Source organism: Anabas testudineus, chromosome 3, assembly GCF_900324465.2.
Source record: "Anabas testudineus chromosome 3, fAnaTes1.2, whole genome shotgun sequence".
NCBI classification, from domain to species: domain Eukaryota; kingdom Metazoa; phylum Chordata; class Actinopteri; order Anabantiformes; family Anabantidae; genus Anabas; species Anabas testudineus.
In genome coordinates this window covers 3,318,990-3,338,752 of record NC_046612.1, presented here as the reverse complement: position 1 = coordinate 3,338,752, position 19,763 = coordinate 3,318,990, and the positions used below count along the sequence as shown (strand labels likewise).

General features: G+C 38.7%; 3 protein-coding genes and 1 non-coding gene across 5 annotated transcripts; 2 read left to right on the top strand and 2 right to left on the bottom strand.

The window, feature by feature from the left end:
• Nucleotide 1: 1 nt before the first annotated feature.
• On the top strand, nucleotides 2-2,113 carry nip7 (NIP7 nucleolar pre-rRNA processing protein). Its single transcript, XM_026378018.1, has 5 exons — nucleotides 2-153; nucleotides 267-353; nucleotides 925-1,063; nucleotides 1,724-1,864; nucleotides 1,969-2,113. Exons 1-5 carry the CDS (start codon nucleotides 98-100, stop codon nucleotides 2,086-2,088), a joined length of 543 nt encoding a protein of 180 aa, XP_026233803.1. The 5' UTR covers nucleotides 2-97; the 3' UTR covers nucleotides 2,089-2,113.
• Nucleotides 2,114-2,135: 22 nt separating this feature from the next.
• Nucleotides 2,136-8,748, bottom strand: terfa (telomeric repeat binding factor a). 2 transcript variants are annotated; one of them, XM_026378016.1, is made up of 13 exons: nucleotides 8,563-8,748; nucleotides 7,551-7,646; nucleotides 7,270-7,403; nucleotides 6,975-7,061; nucleotides 6,110-6,250; nucleotides 5,884-5,987; nucleotides 5,196-5,708; nucleotides 4,732-4,851; nucleotides 3,926-4,048; nucleotides 3,689-3,838; nucleotides 3,045-3,127; nucleotides 2,909-2,949; nucleotides 2,136-2,830 (listed from the first exon to the last, which is right to left on the bottom strand). In XM_026378016.1, exons 1-13 carry the CDS (start codon nucleotides 8,708-8,710, stop codon nucleotides 2,672-2,674), a joined length of 1,899 nt encoding a protein of 632 aa, XP_026233801.1. In that variant the 5' UTR covers nucleotides 8,711-8,748; the 3' UTR covers nucleotides 2,136-2,671. The 2 variants fall into 2 exon arrangements, with proteins under 2 accessions (XP_026233801.1, XP_026233802.1); XM_026378017.1 differs by having other exon boundaries at nucleotides 3,689-3,835.
• Nucleotides 8,749-9,206: 458 nt separating this feature from the next.
• trnap-agg lies at nucleotides 9,207-9,278 on the bottom strand. The gene has a single exon. It is a non-coding gene; the product is annotated as a tRNA-Pro (tRNA).
• A 1,788-nt stretch (nucleotides 9,279-11,066) lies between these two features.
• LOC113174440 (E3 ubiquitin-protein ligase AMFR) lies at nucleotides 11,067-19,013 on the top strand. The gene is made up of 13 exons (XM_026378471.1): nucleotides 11,067-11,321; nucleotides 11,410-11,502; nucleotides 11,605-11,769; nucleotides 13,239-13,391; nucleotides 15,459-15,499; nucleotides 15,889-16,021; nucleotides 16,104-16,237; nucleotides 16,356-16,466; nucleotides 16,729-16,925; nucleotides 17,042-17,145; nucleotides 18,250-18,384; nucleotides 18,496-18,686; nucleotides 18,857-19,013. Exons 1-13 carry the CDS (start codon nucleotides 11,067-11,069, stop codon nucleotides 19,011-19,013), a joined length of 1,869 nt encoding a protein of 622 aa, XP_026234256.1.
• Nucleotides 19,014-19,763: the final 750 nt, after the last annotated feature.

The window sequence follows — 19,763 nt, the reverse complement described above, 5'->3', positions numbered from 1 at the left end:
CGCTACCGACTGTGACGACTTCCGTGTTGACCCACGTTTTCACGTTTCTTACATGAGTTGTTATATCTGCGGAGAAATTGAAGTTTAAATACTCAAAATGAGGCCACTAACAGACGAAGAAACGAAAACGGTGTTTGAGAAGCTGTCGAAGTAGTAAGTGAGCGTTGAGGACGTTTCGCCTGTCTGTTTTTTATGAATGTTTTGCAGAAATAGTAGCATGCTCGTTAGCATATGATGATCCATGCTTTTCTCCTTCCCCCCAACAGCATCGGTGAAAACATAAAACTTCTAGTGGATCGACCTGACGGTACCTACTGTTTCAGGCTACACAACGATCGTCTGTATTACATGAGGTAATCCAGGACAAAGTAGCACAAATGGTTCTGTTTTGGGGACAACACGTATATCCACGGTGTGAAACTATACACTGCCTTCCAAATGTTAAAATACCACAGTTATCGTTCAGCTGAAAAACTGGAGCATGTCGACCACCTCCATAGTATGAGCTACCAGATGACATGAGCCCATCTGAAGAACTGATGTCATTAACCTTTTGTTAATTACACTAACCCTTGAAAGGATGGAAACATCTGGCTTCTAACACACGTCAGAAATACATTTCATATCGCTCTCAAAACAGTAATTGCAGATAAACCAAGAATCGATGTTCTTTTGCATATTTATGACAATAAAGGACAAAGTACATACAACTTGACTATAATGATTATGAACGTGTATGTATGATGAGAATTTGAAGGAGAAACAGGGAGACTCTTGGGGGACCACTACAATATACAGCTAGGGTCAGCCTTGCACATTTATTTGTCAGAATTAACTATAGAAAGCCATGTAGAAAGTTTTGAGAAGTTGGCCTTTAACATTTGTTCATTGAGAAATTTACATACTATCACTTTCTTCCCACAGTGAAAAAATTCTTAAATTGGCCACAAACATTTCCCGGGACAAGCTCGTGTCAGTGGGAACATGTTTTGGAAAGTTCACAAAAACCAAGAAGTTCCGTCTTCACATCACAGCTTTGGATTTCCTGGCGCCCTATGCAAAGGTGACTATGGGTGTATCTTATTGAAGTATTAATTTGTATCTTGGTTTCCACCATTTGCATCCTTTCCTCCCTCCTCTTAACTCCTCTCTACTGACATTAGATGAGATGAAAGTGCTACTCCTCTGCTATGTCATAACACAGACATGGCATGAATTGCCATAGCTATACTAGCAGGTACAGTAACTACCATCCATTCCACTAATGGATACATGCCACTAATTTGGCTTAATATGAAAAATTCTGTCAAACAATGGGATAAACTTCTCAAATCTTGATATAAAAAGCAAATGAAGACCCAACAGGACTCAGCTGTATGTAGTTCTAAGTGATTCTTCAACAGAGTGCTGAATTAAGGGTCTTATTGCTGTTGTAATTACAGACTTTTTTAGTTTTAGATTTTTAATAAATGTGCAGCCATGTTTTTACTTCAATGGAGAAAAAAAGTCAGTTTACCCATTTATCCAAAACGTATTTACAGCGTGTGTAAAAAGGCATCTGAGGTCTGTGTACTTTACATTACAGCCAACGAGAACGGGAATTTATTGGCCATATAACTTATCACATACATAACTTTTATTTCAATTGTTAGAACAGTTAATCTCTGTCATTAATAACTATATACTCGCTTATATGAATAACCTGAGACTATCATATTCTCAGTTCAAGGTGTGGGTTAAACCTGGAGCAGAGCAGTCTTTCCTCTATGGAAACCACGTGCTAAAATCTGGGCTTGGGAGAATCACTGAGAACACTATGCAGTATCAGGGAGTTGTGGTCTACTCCATGGCTGATGTGCCTCTGGTAAGTCGCCCTGATGCCCAAAATGTTGAATGCATGTACAATGGTCAGTCTTCACAGAAATGCCACTAAAAGGATTTCTGAACGAGTCTTGTCTTCCTTCTTAGGGTTTTGGGGTTGCAGCCAAGTCCACACAGGAGTGCCGGCGAGTGGACCCTATGTCCATTGTTGTGTTCCACCAGGCCGATGTGGGAGAGTTTATTAGGAATGAAGACACGTTAACTTAAAGGTGCTTCAGCAACTGGACTGTCAAACCTGTCTCTCTCTCTCTCTCTTTTTTTTTTTACCCATTTGTTTCAACAGTGGTTATTTGAAAGACCTGGTTCAAAGGCACATCAGTACCTGTTACAGCATGATTTTCAATGCAGTTGAGAGACTGATACAAAGACCTCTGTATTGACTGGGTTCCTGATGATCATCCATCTACAGTTTGCCATGCCACAAAGATTTCTTTGAGTCAAATGTCAAAAGGAATCAGAATGCTGTTCTTTGGTGTTTGTTTTGTTAATTACATCTTTCAAATAAACCTGTCTTTGTATTTATTTCAGTCTTAATACTGTGAATGGGTCTACAGTGAAAATAAAAAAAAATACAGCTGTTTTTTTTTGTAATCAAAAAGACTCAACTAATCTTAAAACCTAAATCCTAAAAAAAAAAAAAAAAAAGTTGTGTTCTAAATATTCCAAGATGATTATTTAAGAAAAAGAACAGAAGGGCTGGGATGTACTGTATTGACAGAAAATTAGGAAATGAAATGAATGTGGATGAAACATTCCTTATGGATATGTTGAGCAGTTCCTCTTGAAGCTCTCAGACCATGTTTGCGTTCTTCATTGTTCTCCATCTGTCCTTAAGGTTGACATTAGTGCGATCATTGAATTTGCAGTATGTCCTTATCTTACTCCAGTTGCCCTCTCCAAATCTTTTGACTCCTTCTTTCAACCTCTCTGTCTCAGAACTAGTCCACTTCTGCAACAGAACAGGAACATTAAGGATTGGAACACATTAGGTACTTCACTTTGTTGTATTGTAGATAGTAGTGCTTACCCTCTTTCTGTGGCTTGGATTTGACGTGCTCTCATTCAGTCCTTCAGGAAAACCAAAATATATTTTCACATGAACAAGATTTTTACACTTAGACTTAGGATGACTTATTAAAAACATGTTTGATATTATATATTACTTGTGTTGTTTTTGACGATGACGCATGACTCTTCATCACTCCATGTTTCCTTTGTTTCCTTGGCCTCTTTCAGCAGCTGTCTCCTGTGAACAAAAGCAGTTTCTTTTTATTGCTGGGTACTGTGATCCATAATCCCAACTAACTAACTAAAACACCTAACTAAAAAAAAAAGTAGTACACAGTAAATGTTTTCTTATTTACATCATTAAAATTTGTAATGATGTTGCTGTTAAATATTTCCAAATGAAGTCTCTGCTATGCTCAGTCAAAAAAAAAAAAAAAAAAAAAGCTACAAATGTTTTCCAGTAAAAAATTGAAGTTGGAAGTTTTAGCTTAATTCCAAAACCTTAAGAAAAGAATATCTAAAATCACTGCTACCAGGCTATTCAATGAATCAGAGTTATGGAAGTCTTTGACTTCTCCACACTGAAACCTTTATTACAGCATTTTTCTACAAAACATTTCTCAAAAGTATATACCGTAACTTTGATCACAACAAAATAAGAAATGTATGTTTGAGGTGCAACGTTTGTGAGATTTTGGATAAAATTATGGATTTATATGTATTGTTTATTATATGAATCATTCACAACAGGTGAGTCAATCCATTTTTAGCTACAGCTGCTGGATTAATCGCTACTAACCATTTTGAATGTGGAGCATCTTTGTCCTCAGTGGAGACCTTGTGAGGTGTGGAGCTTGTTTGAGGGACTGAATCAAGGGGGGATTGACCGGGGGAGTGGTCCAGTGAAGAATCTGTGATACAGACCTCATCTGTGCTATCTGGATCCCTGCTTAAATACAAAGGTGACATTATTCTATCAGTCTTTGGGTCACTAACAAACTAGCATCATAATGAATGTAACCATATTTAGACTTGCTTGCTGAGAGGATTGCTGGCCAGTCCGTCATGATGTTTCTTCACTGGGGTTTGGAAGGCTGAGAAGGACTCCTGTGGGTCTTTCTTACTGTCTGACAAAGACTTTTTTGACTTTTTGATGCTTCTGTATAAAGACAATCAAATAAAAGTCATGAATAAGTCAAACATTAACCACAATAGGAGAGATTTGTTTTTACAAAAATTATGCTCTGCTGTCAAACTCAACACTTATGTTTTCAAACTATTTGTAAGAAGGTTTTCCTACAAAGTGAAACCAAATATAACCCTTTACTAGTTACAGATATAGATTCTTAAAACTAAAAAATATATAACTAAAAATATATAACATATATAATATTGCACCGTATACTGTGATGCCCACGCTTTTGTTTCTTAATAGAGATCTTTTCTTGAATCTGTACATGAATTAAACTTAAACGTTGCATGAACATTGGAACAATGAAAACACAAACAGTAAAGCACCACAGGGACTTAAGAGTTCTTACACTGGTTCCTTAGTTTAACTGCTGTGGCCCAGAGCTCCAGAAATCTGTTACCGTAAAAAGGTTTCAGGGTTTTGTAAAAGGTTTGTCTTGTTGAAAAGAGCTTAAAAAAGGACTCTACAGACAACATGGGATTCCTTAAACTTCTACCTCATCTAGTGTAGGAGCCTTTTTGGGAAATTACAGTCTTTGATAGTGATATTCTTCATTACATAACATTCATCAGAGCCTTTGAGAATTTTGTGAAAACAACAACTGCCAATGGCAACACTGTGTCAGGTGTTATTGTGTAATCTGGACGTGCCTGATGAGTGAACCATTGGACTTGTTATGGACTTTTCCCATACAATTTTCCCTATTGGTCACATGGACAGAGTGGTCCTCTTCAGTGTCTTCTGACAACTCTGCCCAACTAGTTGAGGCTCTGCATTAAAAAAAGAAACAGCGGATTTAGTACCACGAAGCAATACAGGACTAGCAACAATTCATTCTTAATTGCATTTGGTACAGAAAGAGCTGCAAAAAATATTTTTTGTCCATAGACACAATCTACATCATAAGAATAGGCATGAAAATGTAATACTCATTCTTAGAATTAAGCTTTAGGGAAAATATTTTAAAACCAATCTTATGAAATAAATGTGAACAATGGTAATCTGATTACCGTTTGATTGAGAGTATTCCATACCTTCATGCACAAATGAGACAGAAGTAGTCTGGTTCATAAACAATGAGTTTCAGATATTCTTTTGTTGTTTTACTATTTACCTGCTGAAAGTTCTGTTTCCTCGTCTTGGGAGCTTCCGTATGGGTGGGGTAACGTCATTCTCTGTTATTGGGCACTGCAGGTTGTTAACATTGGATACAGTTGGTAACTCTGCTGACTCTTCAGTTCTGACTTCAGTCTGCAGTTCCAGCGTAGCTACTGTGCACTGAGAGCTCAACTGGCTGTCTGGCTGCATCACCAGCTGTGCCACTGTGGGCGTCTTTAAGAGTATATTTGCCTGCGTTTGTACACCATCTGCTTGTGGTGGTTGGTCTGCTGGGGAAGCCTCCATGGGGCTACCTGACTGTCTCTGAAATAGTCTTTCCTCCCTGACATTTTTCCCACTGGTGCCCTTATTAGGAGTATGTGAGAGGCAAATGCAACCGTCCTCTTGTCTTTTGTAACCCTCCTTTTCCACTTCCTCCTCCAGCTGAGCAAATGATTTCTCATCTGAGCTTGTGGCTAAAGCCTGGTAAGCTGCCTTTAACCTGTTCTTCTGCATAATTGTATGTTTCCTAGAAGATAGGATACAGACAATAAAATTAAATTCTCCAGTCAACATATCAGATGATTAGTATAAGAAAAGTTCTTGTGAAACTATACTGGAAAAATTATCCTGTACAACCATTTGGCATTTTATTATTTTACAAACATTAGCATGATGAACTTAGTTGAAGTGAGGGAACCTACCATGACACAAGCGGAGGAGTAGAGGACGGATCAGATTCATCTCCGTCATCAGCTGCCATGTCATCTTGATCTTGAAGTCTTTTATCAATGACCTGTTTTGCAACCTGAAACATGTAAGGAGGCAAAAAATACATATAAACACATGTACTTACCCAACAAATCAACAGTGTTGCATCCACAAATTGATCATAGACAAGGTGTTTTACTGAACTCATACTGCACTCACCCTGTGAAGAAAGGGAACATCAAATTTGCAGAGAGTCTTGCAATAGGCCAACATCTCCTCCTTGAACTGGTGGAAATCCATTTGGTCAATGATTTTGTGTGTGTTATTCTTCTGTCTGATGAGACCCATGAATGTAGCTTTCTACAGAGAATACAGTTTAGTTCAGTGATGTGTGACACAAGCCAGACAAATTAAAAATTATTTAATTTCACGAAGAAAATGAAACCATTAGTGTGACAGAGAGAAGCTGCTAGCTAAATTTACTGTTAACAACTCAGCTTCAAAGAACAATTAAAACAATTAATTTAATAGTATTTTGTAATGTGTAATCATTCATGCACATTTGCAGCCAGAACATGTCATCAACATAAAGAAACTTTCAACATTAATGCAATGGATGAATGTCAATTTAATACATAGCAAATTTTCTATAGAGGTGTGTAACATCACAACAAGTACACAGCTCTGTGAACTCTGAGCACATCCAATATTTTTGGGACACTGAGTTTCAGCACTACAATATACTAACAAACTTTATCTTTACACAAGTGTAGTGTATTTGATATCACAGACAATTTCAAACAAACATACATTAAAAATACAGACTTGAAAGTTGAATTTCAATGTAAAAAAAAGTCATTTTCAACACAAGGGATTACACCTATTCTTTTTAGTGATGGCTAACTGCATGAACACACACGTTCTAAATTAGCCTATGAGAACTACAGCTATGTTGCTACATGACTTGTTTAACCCACACTCAATAATCAAGGTTAAATATGGATGCAGTTACCAAGATAAAGTATCCTAAATTATTATTTCAATGAATGAAATTATAACATGCTGTTTTGGTTAGTAATCTTACCTTGCCAACCATTGTTCCGGGAAAGTGTTTTTTCAGCACCTCGTTTGCTTTGTCAAATTTGCCGTTCTTAATTAAAATCCCAACGATCTAAGGACACATACACAAACACACACACAAAAAAAACACAATCTGAAAAATATAATCTGTTTCAGCTTCATTAGAGGTAACATATAGCTGTGGTGGATTGAGCACCTCAATAAAAAAAAATTACTCTAATCTAATAACAGAAGTAATGTATACATACAAGTGATAACAAAATGGAAACATGAGTAAATAAATAGATTAAAATGCTTACCATCTCTTTAACAGAGGTGTATACTTTCTCAAAACCTAAATCCGCCTGTACAAAATTGCATTCCTTCCAGTTTTCCAGCATCACTAAGGCTGATTCCAGAGGAGTTATTGACTTGTCACGCTCAAATGACAATTCTGCAGGTAAAGACGGCAAGTGGTTTATTACAATATTCTGCATTAAAAACGTACACATAGATGCAACTAAATGAAATCTTCAACAACTGAATTTGTGGCCAAAGTTACTGAGATGTGCATTGATGAATACATTAATTTGAATCTAACCAAGGTTTTCACCCTCATTTATACGGGTGAGAAACTGCAACACTCGAATCTTTGGTTCCGTGACATTAGTCCTCTCCACAGCACGCTGAAGGACTTCTGGAACAAGACAAATAATAGACTTGTTACATCCTATAAAATACATGTTCTAATAAAAAGTAAAATACATAGCTCATTGTCGGCTCTACATAATGTATTTTTTCTTTATTGAGTCAGGGTTAGCTGGCGGGGTACTGTCTGCGACATATCTTTACTTCACTCAGGATGTTACAGTGTTGGCAGCTCTCAGAGCTGATGGTATATACAAGGTAATAATGATTTTGTTATTAAGCACAACTAGCCTGGCCACTCTGTATGTAACATTTGAGTCATTAGTATATTTTTACTCATAAAGCCATTCTAGCTTTCTGTACAAACAATAGTTAGTTCTTTCAGCTACAACTTTAACAGACTTTGACATTCACTCAATGTTTTATGTTGCATTGTCTCCCTTCTATTGTGAAAACTAAGTTGCTAACTTCAATGGCTTCAAAAGCACCAACTATATAACTACGTATTAATGTCCTGAAATATTATTTATAACATTATATATCAAAAATGTGCATTCTTTGCATGATGTCTGCAATTCAGCGCACAACAGTATTCCATCATAAACATTTTTAATCTTAATGTCAACGTGTCAGGGTAACTGTAGTTTACCTGACGGTTGTTGAGGTTAGCTCTAAATGTTGGTAGCCGACAACACTAGCTAAAGAGCTTAACGTTACTTAGCTAATGCTAGTTGTTAGTAAATGCTAAAACCTGTATGAGAATAATACACTCAGTCACAAAGCCAGTGACACGTTAATTTAGAAAACCTGTAATAATGTTAAATAAAACTGTTAAAATAATTTAAGTTAGCTTGAAGTTAGTTTAACGTTAACGCCAAAGTTGGACCGACACCTGTAGTTAATGTTAACGTTAGCTAAACAGAGCGAATGTTAGCGCAGCACAAACGAGGCGCTTCGTTACTTACTCTGAAGAATATCTCTAGCGTTGCAGAAGTCCTCATATTGGTCCTTTCTAAACGACTCTAGCGCTCGAAGCACATAATAATCCACTATCCAGCGGTTAACGATAGATTCGAGCTCAGTTTGTTCGTTGTTTATAGTTTTTTCCGCCATGTTCACAAGGATGGACGGAAGCCGGAAGGAGGTGGCGGTTTGTTGGTGAAGGCGAAGGCGGGGAAGAGGCCACAGCTTGAGGGTTTTTCTTCCCAAAGGCAGGCCTTTCAGGAAGCGTGTAATCACAGTTGTGAGGTGCTTAGCGTAGAAACCAGTCAAAAGCGTAATACATCCACTTCACATCAGAGCTGAAATGATAAATACTCAGGACGTGACACTCCAACTAAAAGCCATAGATTTGGAAAAAAGCGCTGCCTGCGAAACTGGCGTTTGGGAACCTAAACACTACTTCTTCGTAAGTGAATCAATGGGCAGATCTCACTGCAGAAGAGACATCATACTGCCACCTACTGGACGGAAGCGGGAAGGAGCGCCACGACATGCACACAGAAATAAAATCTATACAAATAAACTGCTCCACTGGATTTTGGACATAACCTGGGACCAAGAGCAGAGGGAAAATCTAACCCAGCAAAGTTATTTGACCAAGAGTCAAGGGCTCGTCCGGGATTTGAACCCGGGACCTCTCGCACCCTAAGCGAGAATCATACCCCTAGACCAACGAGCCTTGACGAGCGGCTCACAGAGGGCTCTGATCAGCTGCCTGATCAGCTGAGTGACATTCATCCATCACCTGGACTGCTTTCTCTGTATAGAGCTTTGGAACCGAACAGTAGGTTATAACGTTTTCTATGCACATATTTATATATAAATTCTTCCTAATATTAAGGGGGATGTTTAAACTGAATATTAAACATTCTTAGTATTTGCCTAGATTAAAAAAAAAGACTTTCTCATTTGTTTTTCCTCTGTGTTTACTAAAAAATAAAAACTGGACCATGATATTGGGAGAAAGACAACAGGATTGACAAAGACATTATTTTCTTTGTGTTATTATAATGAACATTTTTCAGTTTCAACAGTTTCAGACCAGCTGTTTGAAAATACCAATAGTCAACTATCTGCAATAAATTCCTCCTTCACGAAGGAGATAACAATCAGTTTTTGTTGTAACAGTCCTAGAGAGTATTAGATTCAACTCAAACGTAGCAGTGATGTTGAACTGAATAATATTACATTTTTCATTAAATCAATGAGGCTACAAGCTAAATACCAGGAACATGTCTGTACAGGACAGTCCAGCATTGGTACAATGCACTGTAAAAAGTACATAAATATTATACTTGTATAAAGTCTCACCTAAACCCTGGCCTCATGCAGGTCGCAGTGTTTAGTTTGTGGTACTGGATTGTATTGCATAATACATAGATGTTTGTATTATTGTGTCCACTCCATTTATATCAGTGGGTGTCAATGATGCTGGTTAAATAGCAGAAACACCTGCCTGTAGTTACACACAGTGACATAACCCACATTAAAAAGGAACCTCTAGCATTTGCCCGTTCTAGAAACTCCTCTAGTTTTCCACGTAGAAACTGTATTTTTTTTTTTTTTTGAGAATAGACTTCTACATTTTTTTGTGCTAATTTTAATCAGAAGTGACGAAGTTATCATTTAAATCGAGCTGAATATTTGATAAACTACTATGAAGTAGTGTAACTTTAAAGTCGTCATGATGACGTAATTACAGTGCGCAGCCAGCTGCCTGCTTGATGAAATAAACACGACGATGTTGTAACGTTAGACTTCGCTGTTCTCGGTGCAGCTGCACTAACTAACACACTGAACACAACAAGGGACGCTGGAGATTTTTTCGTTAAATTAAATTCGTGGACATACTGTAAGTGACGGCTTAATACAAGCTTGATTTCTGGTGTTTGCTAACAGAGGCTAGCCGCGTAGCTAATATCAGCTAACAAGACAGCTAGCAAGTATTAGGCAACGTTAACCAGGTAGCGTTAGTTAGCTAATGTAGGGGCGTGAACTTTGAGCTCTGTCAAGGTATTAATGTCAGTCAATTTTATCACTACAATTTATTTGTGTGTTTGTATAAAGTTATTCCACATTACTAAAGTCAGACAGTCCAGTGTGGAACTAGGAGATATTTGTGCACCTTCGCGTACTGTGTTGAGCTAACATAAAGCTAGCCTTGCTTCAGAACACTGTTACGTTAAGCTAACATAGGTAGCATATCCTGCTAACGTTAGTCCTGCAACTTCTTTTAAAGTATTTTAAAGCCACTACTAGTTAATTCCGCACATTATAACGCGGAACAGCCTCGATCACACGCGCCCACCTTTGTGCTTATGTAAGGTTTTTGCAGTTTAACGATAGTAAACTTCAGCTAACGATAGCTAACCCCCTGCTGCCCTCACAGGTCGTCTGTCGGGTGTCAGGTGTTTGGTCGGGATAGGCACCATTTTCACAAGCGGAGAAGAGGACCGTATACAGTGCAATGCCGCTGCTGTTTTTGGAGAGGTTTCCTTGGCCCAGCCTGCAGACCTACACTGCACTGAGTGTTGCTTTGCTTGCTGGCAGCATCTTCAGTGCTTATACCACTGTGACTGACCCAGGCTTTGGGGCCTTGGACACGGATGAAACACCAGCTCCCACCGAAGTGGACATTGCACATATAAACAATGATATTAGCAACACAGAATTGGCAACCACTGTCCTGTGGTATCTTGTCACAGACAGTCTCTTTGTTTGGGTGAGTGCTGCTCCATTTGGGTCTTTCCATAATAAAACAATCTTGTTCTTACAAAAAACTAATTGTCACTTTATTCTCTCTCCCACAGGTTTTAGTCAACACATTCTGCTGCTCTTTGATGTTAATTGCTAAAATGATACAGTATGTGGTGTTTGGTCCACTAAGAGTCAGTGAGAAGCAGGTGAGTTGGCGTATTTTGCTAAAATGATGAATGAATCTGTTTTCATCTTGAGGTTATTATTCACTGTAAATCATCTGATTTTCCCCTGTGTTTATTCCTCAGCACCTGAAAGATAAATTCTGGAACTTCATTTTCTATAAGTTCATTTTCATCTTTGGTGTACTGAACGTGCAGACAGTGGATGAGGTGGTCATGTGGTGTTTGTGGTTCTCTGCTCTGGTCTTTCTCCACCTCATGGTGCAGCTCTGCAAGGACCGATTTGAATATGTAAGTATTATAAACTGCATCTTTTATTATTTTAAGAGGAAAAACAGCTGAAAAGAAAAACTATTTACTGACTTATCAACATTTGTCTTTCATTAAATAGTCTTTGAGATTTTGAGAGTAAGTACAACAGCAAATTACTGCAGCCTTGCATGCAAAATGTACCAAAATTAAAATCTTTGGGTTGTATTTATGTATTTGATAAAAACATATCAGATAGGGTTAGGGTTACACCTAATATTTTTGCATGGGGCACTTAAATATTTTTTTATACACAGGTAATTTAGTAATGTCACAACTTAGAGCTCTTTTGAAAGCCTTCTGAAGTAGGTAGTTGGTAAAGGATACTGTTAATTGGTAAAGGCTGGAGATTATTTGCCTTTTTATCTGCCTTAGAATAAATGCAAAGTAGCAGACAGTCTGGTATTTGATGACACCTTATTAATGCACGTACAAACTACTGTAGCTTTTTTCAAAGTGTGCTGAGTGTCCACCGAAAAGCTGAGACGAAATGGTCTGTACTCTTTTCATCTCTAGCTCTATTAATAGTTGGCATGTAAGGCTGCTGATAAAGTTTCAGTCACTACATTGACATTTCCCTGTATCAGAGTGTGCTCTGCATGTCGGGGAAAACAAAATATCATATTTAATCACCACCTTGTAAGCAATGGCATTTAAAATGAACATTAAGTTTATATGCTGCCTGTGATTTGATGCACAAATGTGGTGCACCAGAAGGTCATTTGTGCTTTTGGTGCTATACTAGGTTTTCAGTTTTCACTACATTTGCAAATAAAATCTAAACCTGTTATTTATTTATAACACAACATGCACAAAAAGGGAAAGGATCTTAATGTTTTTGGAAGCAACTGTGTCCCCGTTTGTGTCTGTAAATGTCTGCTAGTCTTTGTTTCCTTCCCTCAGCTTTTAATACAGATCTGTATTTTTGCATGTTCTTTTTTGTTTTTGTCAGTTGTGTTAGCCCAGCTGTTTTCCTTCCTGTTTTCCTGTTTCTTTGAGCTCTTGCTTTGTGGTGAAGCTCACACATGTAGATTAAACTGCTAAAGATGGCAGGTGTATTGTGTTGTCATTGTGCTAGGGAAAGCCTGTGGTGATCTGATTTCAGCATAAGTGTTTGTAATCAGGTCAAAACATGTACTCAGTACACTCTAGGCAATAGTAGGTGGTCTTGTTTAGTGTTCAGTTTTTTCTGTACATAGTGTTTATGGGTTTATAAATGAGGAGTTGATTGTACTGGGTTGTGCTGATTGAGTGTAGTATTGAGTCTAATACTAAACATTCAAACCATGTTTATATATTTTTCATTTAGCTGTGCTGAAACCCACTATCAATCCCCAAATAGTCAAGACCAGTCAGTTTAATACCAATTTATACCAATAACAAAATCACATAAAACTTCTCAGTAACAATAAGAGGCAAAGTTTTTATTGTTCACACTTTCTTCTCTACAGCTGTCATTCTCCCCCTCCACACCAATGAACAGCCACGTGCGAGTACTTTGTCTGTTGGTTTCCCTGCTGCTGGATTGCTGTGGTCTGGCTGTGGTCTGTGGTCTGCTGGGAGCTCCTCATGGCATGCACACCCTATCCTTTATGGCGGCAGAGGTGAGAGTTTGCGGCCACAGTTGTATAAAAATGAGATGACATTATGATCATCCTAAGTACTGTGACAGGAACATTCCAGATTTTCTTGTTTTGGCATATGCAGGGCTTTAGAGCTGGATAAGCCAGTAGGATCTTTTAGTTCTAGCTTTTAATGAAAACCAAGATACTTGCCTTATTATTTAAGCCAAAAACCTAAATATCTTAAAAAAAAAAAAAAAAAAAAGAGATGTAGAAATCGTTTTAAACAATATAAAAAAATATTAATATATTCCCTGAAAAAAGTAATATTTCGATTATGGTGGACACAGTTGTGATTTGTGATTCTCATATAGTAAACAGTTTAATGGGTCTACCTGCTTGGCTATTAACGAAATTACCAATATTAATGATTATTTTGAAATGCGCATTTGTCAGCCCCATACAAACAAACTAGCACAAAACAAACAAACCTATTCTAATGTAGGTACTGTTATTGTAAGCCGCTGTTATCATAATAATAAGTTCTTTATCTTTTTTCAGAAACTTTTTATGTTTGTTATGTTACAGTCAGAAGACTGAATCCAGACACTGGTATTAACTCACGTGTCTCAACTCTGTTTTCAGAAAGAAAAAAAAAAAATCCTAAATAGTCAAGTTGACTTGAGTTTAACAGAAACAAAGGAGAATTAGTTTAAAGCTACAAACATAGGGGATAGATTTGGTCGTTTTGGCCCGTTGACAACTTTTTTTTTTGTTTTTTTTGTTTTGGCTGCTATGCTCTATTTTACACAATGAAGGAGTCACTTGAAGTGAGTTTAGTAGTAGTAGTGAAGTAGTTCATGTCGAGTCAGAAAACTGCTCGGCTTGTTATTGAAAAAGAAAAGTTGCTAAAGGGGGCTGAAAAGTCAGTAAATATAGCGACACCAGAGCTAAATTGTAAAGACTGCACACCAGGAAGTTGTGTGACCACACATGCTGCAGCCTTAACAGAAGCTGGCTGGTCATCTCTACATTAAGGACGTAGATAACAAGCAAATTCTTATTAATTTATTATTATTATTAAATTGTACAGTATAGTACGTTGTCACGGAATGTACAGATATGTATGTATATACATACATTTTGTCTGATATTGCGTTTAGATTCATTATGCAGCACTGCCTCCACCTATTAGGGAAGAATTTCCTACAATGCATGAAATTAGTTTGACAGAGTGTTCATATTCTGCTCTATCACTACTTTTGCCAGTTTATGGACTCTGGTGTTGGGTATGCACTAGAATAATCCCTGAAGTTAGTAGTTAGAACAGTAATTATTCTGCTGTCACAAGTCTAAATGTCTGTTGTACAGAAATCTTTCTCATAAAGAGGATATGCAGAAAATGATCAATTCATTATGTCAGAGTATTAATTAACAGTAGTAACCTGGTTATTGATCATTCATCAGATTCTCATCTTCCCCAGACCTTTTTTTTGGTAGTACGGCAGACTTAGGAAGACAGTACAGAGCTCTTTTTCAGAGTCCAAACATTGTGAATTTAAGCAGTATGTGGTGGAAGCTGATCTATTTGGACTTGTACAGCCTGTGTGCTGTGTTTAGAGCATCATTTGAACTGTTACTCAGTGCATCACATTTTATTTGTTGCATTTTCAGTAATATCTGTGATGCTCTGTGTAGAGTGCTCCAATCTTAGACCAAATTGACCTTTTACATTTAACATAGCAATTTTTTTGTTAAAGTTGCAGCTACAGTGAAGTAGCGTGCTCCTCCCTGTGCCACTACTGTCCTGAACCAAATAAAAGAGTAAACATGCAGATACAAGTACTGTTAAAGTACCGGATCACTAGGCAGTATTGGTAAGAGTAGTAGTATTAAAATATTAGCAATAGCCGTCGCTTATAAACTGCTTTCTTGGGTATGTGACGGTAAAGTAATTAGCTACTTGTGAAAGTCAAATGTAAATGGATTACTTAAGTGGATCTACAAGCAGCCAATTTAAAGATGTTATGACCATAGTCATAACTATAACTTCATATTTTGGAGGCTGCTGGAAAAACATTATGTTGACTTGTGTGCTTTGTTCCTCAGTGTCTGCTGGTGACGGTGCGCACCGGGCACGTCATCATGCGGTAAGTTTCTCCACACATGAATGCATGTGCACACACAGCTGCAGTACAACAGGATAAAACAACAGCTGTGAACAGCTGTAAATACATATAGTTCTCATAGATTCAGGCTTACGTTAACACTTCCCGTAGCTTGATACATAACAAAATATCACTAGTGGTGACTGCTGTAACTGTCCTGTACCAGCAGAATAACATCCATCTTACATTGTACCTCTGTTCTCCCGATAAACTAATCCCATTTATTAAATGGTTGCTATCTCACCCTACTGCTGACAGTATTGCCTGTTTTAATGTACCATATGCTACGTTTTTAATGCATTAATCAATAGCTGCATCACCCACCATACTGTCTAAATATCATGTGTTTCATGGCCTTCATCTCCCCTCAGGTACTCCATTCACCTGTGGGATCTAAATCATCCAGGAACGTGGGAGAGTAAGGGAACATATGTCTACTACACTGACTTCATCATGGAGCTAGCTATGCTGTTTCTGGACCTCATGCACCATATCCACATGCTGGTAAGATAGACGGTGAGCAGGTGCAGACATGCAATATCCGTGCCCCTCACTCTTCTAATCCACTTTTCCGTCCTCTCACTAGCTGTTTGGTAACATCTGGCTGTCCATGGCAAGCTTAGTCATCTTCATGCAGCTGCGGTATCTCTTCCATGAGGTCCAGCGTCGTGTCCGCCGACACAAGAACTACCTTCGTGTCATCAACAACATGGAGGCCAGGTGATGATAAGCTTTGATTTGATTATTTAATGTAATTATTCTTAATTAAAGCTCCTCCTGGTTTCCCTCTGTATCATTAATTGTTTCATTGTTGTGTCCTCTGAACCATTTTGTGCAGATTTGCTGTTGCTACTGCTGAAGAACTGGCAGCTAATGATGATGATTGTGCCATCTGCTGGGATACCATGTTGACAGCACGCAAGCTACCTTGTGGACATCTCTTTCACAAGTAATGCAGTCCAAAGTACTGCATACTGCAATCCATGCTGCCTAACTGCAACACCTGACCTGTGGCCCCCAAAACCTAGAAAAAAAGATCTTTACTTACCAGATTAATGATGGTGAAAGCAGAGGCTGCAGGAATAGCATGCAGCTAGTCTTGAATACAGTATTCTTTTGTAAAATGCCCTGAAGAAATCATGATGTTTACCTACAGAACATTTGCCTCATGCCATAATACCATTATTTTTTTTCTTTGTGTGTTTTTCCAGCTCTTGTTTGCGCTCATGGCTTGAACAGGACACCTCCTGCCCCACATGTCGAACATCCTTGAACATTAATGGGGACGGAGGTCAGGTGAGGAGCCAGCAGCAGGGTGGTGGTTTGGAAGACAATATTGGCCCTGTAGGAGCTGCTCCAGATGCCAGACCACATATCAACCAACACAACCACTTCTTCCACTTTGATGGTAAATCTGTGATAAACAAATCTGAGCTCAAATGATGCTGTGGAGGTACCTACATTTGCAACTTACAAGTGAGACAGACTCACAATCAATGTTTAAATGTACACATTTTCTTACAGGGTCTCGCATTGCCAGCTGGCTGCCCAGTTTCTCAGTGGAAGTAATGCATACTACCAATATCTTGGGCATAGCTCAGGCCAACAACTCCCAGCTCACGGCCATGGTGAGTTCATGTTTACAGTCAGTTGACATTGTTGATTTTAGGAGAGATGGTAACACAGATTGCAGTTTGAGGCGTATTAAATCTTTTTTCCTAGATACTAATGACAGTCTGTGATACTTTAACATAAAGCCAGTGCTCATTTTGTACCAGTCTTCACTTTTCTGTCTGGAACTGTGTTCTTTGCCTAAAAGATCAGACAGGGTTGTGGCTCAATGGTCCAAGGGCTTTCAACATCATTGCTTGGCTTATGTGGTATTTGACTTTCTGGTAAATGCTTGACACAGTGATGTCATCTTTATTTAACCAACAGATTTAGCAGAAAGTGAAATATGCCGAATTTCAAATGTGGAAAATCACTACGACCGTATTTTTCAGATTTAGGATTCAAAAAACGTTATCAATCCCAGAGGGAAATTGGAAGACAGCCAGCTCACTGTGTAGACAGTGGGAGGGACATGTCGAGGGTCCAGCTCCATCCCCAGAACAGAGCCAGCCCTCCTGATCTGTTTGTTCAGTTAGTTTCTGCCACCTTCATGTTACTGCCCCATGACACTGGAACCACAGACTCATAGAATCAAGGACCTGAGGCTCCTCAGAAAGTAAATCCGACTCTGAGACAGTGCTGCTGAGTTCTTTGACCAGTCCAGTTTGTTGTCGAAGTACACTCCCAGGTATTTGTACTTAGATACGACCTTCATCTCCTCCCTCTGTATAGAGAGAGGGATGACAGAACTCCCAGAAGTCCATCAGCAGCTTCTTTGTTTTGCCTATGTTAAATTTGAGATGGTTGAGTCAACACAAGTACAGTGACTTGTGTTACTTCCCCACCCTGAATGCATCCTACAACTGCAGAGTCATCAGAGAACTTCTGAAGATGGCAGGACTCTGAGTTTTTTATCCGATGTCTGAGATATACAGGGTGAAGAGGAAGGGAGACAGAACTGTCCCCTATGGAGCACCTGTGCTAGAACGTCACATAGCTGGAGAGCAAAGGCTCTCTCCTCACCTGTTCTGCTGATCAACAACATACTTTTAATTTTAACCTTTTAAAAACTGTTTTTTTATCCTTCCTCTATTTATTTTGGTGTGCTTTTTGGTCATCAGGCTCATCAGATCCACGAGATGTTCCCTCAGGTGCCCTCCTACTTGGTAATGCAGGACCTGCAGCTGACTCGCTCTGTGGAGGTCACCACTGACAACATCCTGGAGGGACGTATTCAGGTGCCTTTCCCAGCACAGGTCAGTCAACATACATGTAACAACATGTTAAATGTTACCAGAAATTCTCATTTTCATTTCTTGAACAGCAGAACAAGTCAATCTGAATGTATTTTCCCTTTTCCTCTTTAGGCCATAGAGCGTGCCCCTATACAGGGAGGCTCTGCATCAGATGAGCAGGCAGGGCCCAGCGGAGCCGCTGAGCAGGGAATCAGTGAATCAGACAACATGGAGGTCAGAGGAGGACGCTTCTCTAAATCTGCTGAGGAGAGGCAGAAGATGTTAAAGCAGAGGAAAGAAGAAATGCTACAGCAAGCACGCAGGTCGGTAAACTGTTAATGTGTTCCTTGTTACACATTATGAGGAGGTGCTAAAATGTGTTCAAAAGAAGCAAATGTTTTAACTATTGTTCACTAATAGTATGGAATCCTGGTTGCCGTGTTTCTCCTGATATCTCACATCATATTTTTACATGTTCACTATTTCCTTTTAGGAGATACCTCAACAAAAGTGCAGAGGACCAGGAAGAGGATTTGCCTGGATTGGAGGAGGACACTTTCCCAGAAATGGACTTAACTGTGCTGAGACGTAGAACCATGGCGGCAGCTGCAGAGAGACGCATGCAAAACCTACAAGATCCTACACCGTGATACACAGAAATAGAGAAGAGTCCACCACATCATCATCATCATCATCATCCCAAGAGGCACCAACAGTCTGCCTTCATTTGGTGTTCAGTCACCTATTCAAATCTATAAATAAAAAGTATTTCAAACATGACCTTCGGACTGTTTTGAGCTGCCTACATAAGGTGGGACTATTGTGAATGGCCTCTACGTCCAGCCTGAGTATTTGGGTATTTGGAGCACTATATAAATTGATGGGTGCAAGGTAGCATTGCCCCTTACTCATGTGCCACACATTACACCACCTGCTTCAAATAGTGTCAGAATTTGCCATGACTAAGCTGAGTCTGGCTGTTTCAAATGAGCATGCTCTGCATTAAGAAAATCCAAGTCTTTTTTTGAAGGCAAGATTTAGATTTGGGTTCTTGTTATTTTTCCTCTTACCAGACTTTTTTTCACCTGTTTTGCTCATTGCAGAAATCTCTGTCCTCTGGACGGAGAAACACATCTGGTGTATTTGTTTTTAAATGTGAATTAAGTGTAGGCAAAACAACATGTTTTTATTTCTTGCCTTTGGGTAAGAGAGTGTCACTTTAGTATTGTTCAGCGTTTCTGTCAAATATGAATGTTTCTATCAAAGCAATGCTGCAAACAAAGTGTTTTTGACTCACATGGGTTGTTCTGTATTTAGTGTGTAATATCTCTCATTGCAAACAGTTTTCTGTTATTGAACTGGGGGAGGAGAGAGGTCATGTAAATTTCTAGTACTGATTC